The following is a 9,707-nucleotide window of genomic DNA, read 5'->3' on the forward strand; positions in this document are numbered from 1 at the left end:
ATATTGCTTGTATTTTTTAACCAGAAGTATGTTTTTGTATGGATGGCAAATTCACAGTGAACATATTTTCTCCCATGGGGTTAAGTTGCCATGTTAGATGACATAGAAAAGAGGGTACAGTGAATTATTGAAATCATCAATCATCAATCATCAATGATTATGTTGTAACAATAATAATATCTTTCTACACTATTATCCTCAAGAATCCCTATTGTAAGGGGTGTTGTGCTCTTCACGGTATGTTTTACTACATCAAAGTAATGGCATCAGTCTTCACATCCTTTTCACAAGATTGTTTGTTGCCCGAACCTGATCAAAAGAAATGCATTGATGTTGTGTGCAAAGAACTTTCTTTTGAGTACATAAAGCTTACATAAATTTGAGAGGATGGTTGGAATCTAATAAATGGTCGGTCCTCTCCCATGAGCTACCTACCTTCTTTGAGATTGCTAGGTGTTCATATTTCGTTTAGATGGGTGCTTTCAAGTTTGTGAATACACATTAGGAAGGTATTAAAAAAGTATATTTGCAGCTCATTCTTAATGAAAACAAGATTGACACGAGCATCCTTTGTAAATGTATTGAAAATGTGTTTGCAATGGGCCCCATGTACGGAAAGCTTAGATATAACTATAAGAATAGATGGAATGCAATAAATGGGTGTTATTTGCTAGCTTTCCTAATATGATTGTCAAGTTGAAATGCACAAAATGGGTTTGGTGACACTCTCTCTCATTCACCAATTTCACCACTTCCTAAGTTTCACCACTTCCTAAGTTCGGGTTGCAACAAGAGTTAGAGAGACAAACATTGATTGTGCTCAAAGATATGATATGCACATGCTAGTTGACTATGCCACCACCTATTGTGTCAACATCCAAGGTCATTCTCGTTGTTACTATATATAACCAAGAAGAGACGTGTGGTTTGTCACATGAAAAGGTTTTGGGTGAGAGTGACTAAAACTCTTAACCATTTCCTTACGAATACAATCCCCCCTTGTTGTGCAACTATGTAAATCTTATTCTCACAATCTATTTGAATTAGGGAGCGGGGAGACATATGGTTGCTTTGTTGTTTTCCCTCTCAATTGTCAAATTTATGCATGGGCAACGAAATACAAACTATGGGATGCTCAATTCTTAACCCTTTTGCTAATCAATTAAGCATGTGTGGGTTCCAAGGTCATACAGGATGTAGGGGATAAGGTATAGATAAATCAAAGTTTCATAAAAACGAATATGATGATTGTTGTGGAGTCTTGATTGCTTATTACAAGCTTTTCTTTAGCACACTTTATATTTGTTTAATAATAATGTACAAAGTTGGGCTCAAAAGCACAAAAAGAAATACATACACAAACTTATATATCTTCTAATTCAAACTCAACAAATTTATACCTTAGAGGAAATGTCTAAGATTTTCTTTTATGAAAAGAAAGAGCCCACAACCACGAAAACCCTTTGCCATTGCAAGCAAAACCATGGGTTAGACTATTGGTTAGTTGGTCCTGTGTTTCATATCAATGACAACACCACTACCATGATGGACTAAGCTAAAATGATGCTACGATGTACAATTCTATTAGAATATAAAGGCAAATGAAAAGTAACAATACAAAGTCCTAGCGGCAATGGTGGAGAACAATAATGGGAGTTGGGTAGAAGAGACATCAATTGCAATGTAAGAGAGAAGAAAGAAAAGATATATTGACACCTTTTTAAGAGGCCGAAATGGCCTATGAGAGAGAGAGAGAGAGAGAGAGAGAGAGAGAGAGAGAGAGAGAGAGAGAACGCGCACACACACATTATGTATGCCATAATGTATGTATTTATGGATGGATCAAGATGAATGGTTGATAGAGGAAATAAAGACAATCCACTTAGAACATTCATGGAAATTTCTCTCTCTCTCTCTCTCTAGTTGTAGTAGTAAGGAATTGAGGGAACCTTCGTTTCGATCCTCAGCCATGAGATCGACCTTGTCGTGACCCCATCCTTGTTGATGGATTTCCATCGGTCTATGTGGACATACAAAAATTATCGGCCCCTAACCCATCCCCATAGAATCGAACGACCAATCTGCTAATGGTTTGTCCTCCTGCAGAGCTCATACATAGGCTCTAGGCAGCTGACCACCCATCCCATCTCATCGGATCGGATGGACCCCGACCAAATCAATAACCTTCCATTGGTTCGTTATCATCATGCACTAATAGAAAAAGCTCTCGGCCCCTAACTATTCCCCAAATCGAATAGTGTCACTCGGGACCTATACAAAGCTCTCTCCTTCTCCTCTCTCTCTCTCTCTCTCTCTCTCTCTCTCTCTCTCTCTCCGGGAAACCAATAACAACACAAGGGAAGCAAAAGAAAGAAGAAGAAGTGAAGAAGAATTGTAAAGTAGTGAAGAAGAAGAAAGAAGAAAGAAGAAAGAAGAAAGAAGAAGCAGTCATTTTGAACACACAGCAAAATAAGTGAACTACTTACTACATAAAAAACTACACAGAATGTATCTTCAGCTTCCTTCTTCTTCTTCTTCTTCTTCTTCTTCTTCTGTGTTTGCTGCAGGGCCGAGCAGCTTCATCCATCAGAAAGCAGCGAATTTCAGCAGCAGAAAAAGCTTCAACACCTCTCAGTTCTCTGCCCTCGCCTCAACCTTTTCTCGGGTTTCCCTACTTCGACATGTTGCCTCCCCCACCGTCCTCAGATCTACTCCATCTTTCCTCTGCTTCGCTTCAGGTAAAAGAAATCTGCCCGCCTTGCTCTCTGTCTCTGTCTCTCTCTGTCTCTGTCTCTGGTCGCTTTTTCCTTTGGTTTCATTATTTTTCATCCAATTCTCTCCGCTTTCATTGCTTCCAATGATTTCTTTCTTCGTCCTTAACTGTTGTCCCTTTTTTAATATAATGTGGATCCTGTGCCTGCTGGAAGAATCTGTTTCTCTTCGTGATTTTCTATCTATTCGATCATGCACATGGACCATCCTATATCAATATTCAGTTCCAGTGTTCTATTTTATTTTTAATGCCTTCCCAATTATTGAAATCTTCTACTCATGCATTTGCCTAATATTCATCCTTCCTGTTCTACTCATGCATTTGTGGATGCTTGTATTATTGATTGCTATTAATTGTTCTATGCCACATCAATAGATGCTTTGTACTCAATTGTTCTACTCACCCATTCACATATGCGTATATACTCGTTCTGCTCACACATTTATGGATTCTTGCACATGCGTATGAATGTATGCTCACACATTAATGTGCGCATTATTATTCATTCCTCTATGTACATTACTGGATGCTTGTATAATTAGTAATGGTCCAACCCATTAATTGATGTCTCTATGTGTTATATTTTATCACATCAAATGATGCTTTTACCATTTTTTGAAATGTGTACTACGTACATTAATTGGACAATTGTATTTGTTGTCAGCTGCGTTACAAATCTTAATAGATTCTTGTACGCACCACTTTGTCATTTACCTATCTCCCACCAATTGAATTGATCTTTTGGATCTTGGACTACTTAAGGAATTCTTCTCATCGATTGTATCTATTATTGATTGTTATACTGACATCAATGGATGCTCATGTTCATTGTCAATTGTTCTACTCACACATTAAGGAATTCTATCTCCCACCAAATTTTCTATTTGAAGCTGTTGATTACCAAAGGAATCCTCTCACAATGCCTTACATTTGTTTATATGTAGTTAAAACTGAGACCATAGAAACTGAACCAAGTACTGGTGTTCAATTTCCAATCTCCATCAAACCACCTGGAAGCTCCTCACAGCTTTCATTGGTTGGAAAAGGTTCAATTCTTTCAAGTTTTTTTCTATGTTTTTGTGTTTTGATATCTCCACTCCTGTAATACCTGTTAATGTTAAATACTCAGGTTTCAGAGAGAAGAATATTGCTTTCATACGAGTAAAAGTATATGCCATTGGCATGTACTTTGACAGTGACATCACCACCTGTCTGAGTTCCTCTTGGAAAAGCAAAAAGGGAGCTGATCTTTATAACGATGCCAATCTTTTCAAGGAGATTCTGGAAGGTAGTAGAAAAATGATGAGTTTTGGCGCACACACACATATGGTTTCACAATTGTTTTGTTCTATTTTCCGCATTTTCTAGGGGAAGGTCATTAGGATCATAGTATATACACATGTGCAACTAAGGATTCTGTTTGTGTGAGCACCGCATTATGTTTAAATGTTTGAATAGAGGAAGTTTTGTTACTAGCATAAATGCCTAGATTCATAAATTAAGAAGCCTATTTGTGCCAATGTATGATGCATGTTCATTTCTGCATAAAGTTTCAGCATTTCTGAGAGGATGTTTGTTGCCATCATATATACACATAACCATACATTAAGGAGCTTGTCCACACGATTTCTATGATTTATGCTAGTTATTGTGTAAATTTTCAACATCTCTGAGCGAATGTTTGTCACCGTCTTACATACATATAATCCCCCATTCTATTAAGGAGCCAATCCTCACTGGTTTCTATGACGTTTGTTAAGTTTTGTGCGTAAAGTATCACTTCTTCAGTATTCCCTGGGGAAGATTGCTATAAAATACTCATAATTATACAGCTATTTGTACCATATGTCTACATCCACATCGTAGCATCCACATTATTGCCAATTGAATGGTCTCTGGCCCAGTTAGCAAGTTAATTATATACTTAAGGAGCCAATGAGGCGAAGGATTAGGCCTATTAGCTCCTTAATTATTTAATGTATATGATCGTAATATGAATCATATTTTTGTTCAATATTGCATGGTTATTCCATTGTCAAGCAACATGGATTTACTATTGGTTGATATCAAAATTTGGGAAAATATGTGAAGGTTCCTGTGTTAATGTACGTTTTTTATATGTGTAGCTCTCATTGACATGGTTACTCCATTAGCAAGCAGCATAGTTTTTACTACTGATTGTATTAAAATTTGGGAAATATGAAGGTTCCTTGGTTAAGATGTGTCTCAAATATGTGTGTAGCCCCTGTTGATAAGGGGATGAGAATTGTCCTTGCGAGGGATGTGGATGGTGCTACATTTTGGGGAGCCCTAGATGAGGCCCTTGCACCAAAACTGAAAGGTGGAAAGGAGGCTGATAAGGAAGCATTGAATGCTTTCGGAGAGGTATTCCGAGGGCGAGCGTTGACTCAAGGAACTTCAATCTACTTGACTTGGGTTCAGCCCTTTAAGCTTCAGGTAGTGTACACTAATAATCTCCATTCTATAAATAAATTGCTTTATTATCCTTTTCCTTGTAGGTATTTTAGTTTTAGCATGTATATAATGCATATTAATATGTCATATTTTCATGCAATGAGTTGCATCTTGATATACTATCTTTTCATGCAATGAAATGCATATTTATATGCTACCTTCTCACCCAATGATATGCATATTCATATACTATCTTTTCATGCAATGGTATGTATATTCTGTGGATTTTATCACTTCTAGCGTATATCTGATGCATATTAATATGCAATCGTTTCATCGAATCATGTGCTTATTGACATGCTTTCATGGCAATGCTATGCATCTTGATATGCATATTGATATGATGTCTTTTCATATGATGATATGCATATCCATATGCTATCTTTTCATGCAATGATATGCATATTGATATGATGTCTTTTTGTGTGGTGATATGCATCTTTACATTTATGCAAAACAGATTGCATTGTCGGGGGATTCTTTAATACCAGAAAGTGTTGAGGCCACCATTGACTCAGCTGCTTTGGTTTATTCTCTCTTTGATGTATACCTGGGGGAAAAACCAGTATCTCCTACAGCGAAGGAATCTGTAGCATTAGGCCTTCAAGCGTTGCTATGACCCTGGATTGAATTTATATTCATCCTATCCAATGTGGCTACTTTTATATTGAGAGAGACTGAAATGTGTTGGATTGCATGTGTTCCAATGAAAATGTATGAAATCGAAACAGAGAATCTCCGCTCAATCCATCACTATGAAAAGCGTGGAGAATTAAACATCGAAGGTCTCTAGCCTCTCAAACTATTGTTGTAGAATATGGTGCCTGTTCTCTAATTGTATACTTTTGTTGTACTACTTTGACACATTGGTTTCACTTTTCTTCAAACTTGTTCTTCAATAGCACACTGTGTAGCTAGCAATTTTTTGTTATGTGTTTTAACACGTGTCTGGATCCTCAAGTAGTATATGATACTTCAATGTGTTGGTTTCATCATCTTCTTCTTTTTATGTTTGCTGGAAAACCATGCCCATGTCTCTAGTACTATGATTAATGATGTATTTTAATACGTTGAATATGTTGATTGTCTTTCTAGTTTTGATGGAGCATCTTTAAAATGACAAATTAACCATAAGCGCTGAGAATAATTTTGCATTAGAATCATTTAATGATTGTATCAGCAATTATTAAAGAATGAACAGACTAATCAAGTACACATTATGAATATGATGGATGTAATTTGTCACCTCTGATTGAGCAATCTATAATGCATGGCAAACTGAATGGAGGATCGTGATATATACTAGTGATATAAAGGTTGAAAATAAGAGACAGGGGTTCATGGTTTCAGAGTAGTTGTGTTTATTGGATACATATGTAAGTTAATAAGTGAAAGGATCACAACAATATTGACAATATTAGGAATGGTGAATATTGAGTATTTATGCTACCTTGTAAAATCTAGAGAATTATAAATGGTTTGAAGAGTACAATTGGGAATGCAAATGATGCGAAGCTTGTTTAACTTTAGGAAACTAAAGTTTGAGTGATGTTGTCCAATGACTTAGAAGCTTGTACATGGAGATTTGAGGTGAGAAGATAGTCTTTTTCAAGCTTCTCTTGGTATTGGTCAAGGCATTGCATGCGAGATTTTTGGACTTTAATGAGTTTGTTAGAGAGCTCATTGAGGACTTGATGGGTTTGGCCTTGAAGTGTTTGGAGTGTCTCCTCTTTATTCTCTTCTAGTTCTCGGATGGAGGCTTGCAGAGTTTGCACTTTGAGTGATGTTGTCCAATGACTTAGAAGCTTGTACATGGAGATTTGAGGTGAGAAGATAGTCTTTTTCAAGCTTCTCTTGGTATTGGTCAAGGCATTGCATGCGAGATTTTTGGACTTTAATGAGTTTGTTAGAGAGCTCATTGAGGACTTGATGGGTTTGGCCTTGAAGTGTTTGGAGTGTCTCCTCTTTATTCTCTTCTAGTTCTCGGATGGAGGCTTGCAGAGTTTGCACTTTGATTTCAAATTCATGTTTGATGTGGGTACATTCCTCGGTCTTGGCCAATAAGGCTACCTCCAGATCCTTCACCCTTGTCCGTAATTGAATGCAAGTGCCTCGAAGCTTCTCCATATCATTTTGAAGTTTGGAAAGGCTCTTTGTGTATTTAGCCCCCAAAAGCATTTTGTATGTATATGTGATGTGTTTGTGCGTATGTATGTGTTTGTTAGAAAAATGATCAAGGGGAGCAAAATATATAACCTTTGTCAATGGGATTGCTTCATGATTCCATAACCTTTTATTTATATAAAACCATATGATAGATTGCTTTGATTGGATGACTTGAGTTCAAATTAGAGGGAATATTATCTCTTTTGATGTACTTTACATTCTTTAATCATCAGCCTCTTTCTTGAGTGCTTTTAAAGTTTTTTCCGTTAATGTGTAACTTACAATTCCTCATCTCATGATAGTTTATTCTTATCATGGACTCATGATGGTAGCTACAAACTTCATTAGAATGGTAAGCTCCTAGTTCCACAAGGAGTCATGATATGTATATGTTCTCATTGCACGATAAAATGAAAAAAATGGTCAAAAGCAAAGGTAAACCTCTCAACCATAACAAAAACTTGCTAAGGAAGAAAAGTCACGCAGACATCTTCCTAAGGAAAAAAATTCCAATGCGCCCTTCAACTTTAGTAGGTATGCATTAACACCATGTCTACACCAAACTTAAATGCATTATGCGTATCCCAATCCCATTTATGACACAATCCACAAAAACTCTCTTTTTCTCCCAACATACATGTCACTTCGATGTATCCCACTTGCTCTTTCTCTCTCTTTCTTTCTTTTTTGTAGAGGGGTTGTTTATATTAAATCAAAATGACAAATTACAATAATAGGGAGGATCTTATGGCTAACAAAAGCAAATCATATCCTTGACATCTAAGAGAGAAAGTAAGGAATCATGATTTTTTTATCAATGTCAAGTGTCTTGGAATGTCCTCCTCTATCTTATGTTGTGTGGGAATTTGAGAGTAAGTTTTGGAAATCTTGGCCATCGAGAACAATGAGAGATTTTCTTTGGGGGATTGTATGTCATGAGTCATGACCAAAACTATCATGGGGCCATTCTAGGAAATTCTTAGGGGCGTGTGTGGACATGTAACCTTAATGTTGGGTAAATGAGGGGGGAACATATGCACGATAGCCCTTATGCATGACAATTACTGAATAAGGACATCTCATATGGTTAGGCAGACAAACCTTATCGTGCACACACACCATGCTTGTGCTAATCATCTTTGTCCTCGTCTTCACCACACACCTCAACTATTCAAAGATAATGAATGCATGACTTGGGTGTGACAAATCTTGAAGGGTGTGAGTCATGGGGGTTCTGTGCTCCAATTGGGTGGCGTAACAATGAGAGAAAGAAGAGATTGGCAAAGAGTTATGCAATATAATCTATTGGCTAAGTAAGGGCATGACCTATGGGGAGCTCTATCCCCCTAGTGGGTGGGGTAACAAAGAAATACAAAATAAACTAGGAAAGAGCTCGTAAACATTAGACTTTTACAGGTTAGTCATAATGGTGATAAAGGGAGTATACAATACACACATTACATATTTACATATACTCACTTAAAATAGTTGGATATCTAGAGCCTTAGCGATTGATTACAAGTACATAAGTAAATAAGGGCCACATAGTAAATCCTTGTTACAAATGCTCAAAAACTATGTGTGACCATGGATTCTCCAATGAGGTGAGCAATGACTTAATGAAGAAATGTATATTGTAAGTAGGGATTATTATGAGGAGCACATAATTGGATTCACGAACGAACATTACTAATATCAAATATATTGCGTGGACAACATTGAACAATTGGCACTCATTGTGGGAGAATGCAACAAGATCGTGGACTTATGATAAAGGCACAAATAGCCTTTCACATTATATGGCTTAATGCAATCAAGTCAACCCTCGTAGGCTATTATCTGTTAATCGCATTCACACAACACACTTGCAGTTGGTGTCACTACTGAACAAGACAATTGACCACATTTATCATGAACCCATAAAGACCATAGAACACAAATAACCGCTTTTACAATCACTAATGACCATATATTCGACCCTCCCATTCTAGATAGCTAAATGTTAGTCATTAACCTCCAAATCAATGGATATGATCATGATGTGTAATAGGTGGTCATTGGTAGTAGTTCTATAGTTGTCAGACATTATTGTTGAACAATCTAATAATTAAATGCCTTCTCATCATGTGGATACTTGCTCTATATCTCTATGAAGGTATTCCATGTCGTTGACATTAAGGCATACCTTTGTTGTTGCGTTGATTTGGTTACAATCAACTTGTAAGGGAATATGATCATGTTAAACCCTAAATCAAGCCATGAACCCTAAACTAATTAAGACTTAACTAGTTTG

The 9,707-nt window shown here is 36.8% G+C and overlaps 1 protein-coding gene across 1 annotated transcript; it reads left to right on the top strand.

Annotated features, from left to right (window-relative positions):
- The first annotated feature begins 2,491 nt into the window (after positions 1–2,491).
- LOC147850984 (fatty-acid-binding protein 3, chloroplastic-like) lies at positions 2,492–6,149 on the top strand. The gene is made up of 5 exons (XM_087335858.1): positions 2,492–2,738; positions 3,718–3,819; positions 3,903–4,061; positions 5,016–5,230; positions 5,709–6,149. The coding sequence occupies exons 1-5, from the start codon at positions 2,507–2,509 to the stop codon at positions 5,865–5,867; spliced, it is 867 nt and encodes a 288-aa protein (XP_087191984.1). The 5' UTR covers positions 2,492–2,506; the 3' UTR covers positions 5,868–6,149.
- Positions 6,150–9,707: the final 3,558 nt, after the last annotated feature.

Source organism: Azolla caroliniana, unplaced genomic scaffold (assembly GCF_043228905.1).
Source record: "Azolla caroliniana isolate FFs.n. ecotype wild unplaced genomic scaffold, voAzoCaro1.0.p SCAF_20, whole genome shotgun sequence".
NCBI classification, from domain to species: domain Eukaryota; kingdom Viridiplantae; phylum Streptophyta; class Polypodiopsida; order Salviniales; family Salviniaceae; genus Azolla; species Azolla caroliniana.

What these genes read in the sequence shown, in the direction of transcription:
- LOC147850984 (XM_087335858.1), top strand. Translation starts at nt 2,507, where the DNA reads ATGTATCTTCAGCTTCCTTCTTCTTCTTCTTCTTCTTCTTCTTCTTCT. An exon ending in GCTTTCATTGGTTGGAAAAG is followed by an intron (nt 3,820 to 3,902) that starts GTTCAATTCTTT and finishes TTAAATACTCAG; the next exon opens with GTTTCAGAGAGAAGAATATT. An exon ending in TTTCAAGGAGATTCTGGAAG is followed by an intron (nt 4,062 to 5,015) that starts GTAGTAGAAAAA and finishes ATATGTGTGTAG; the next exon opens with CCCCTGTTGATAAGGGGATG.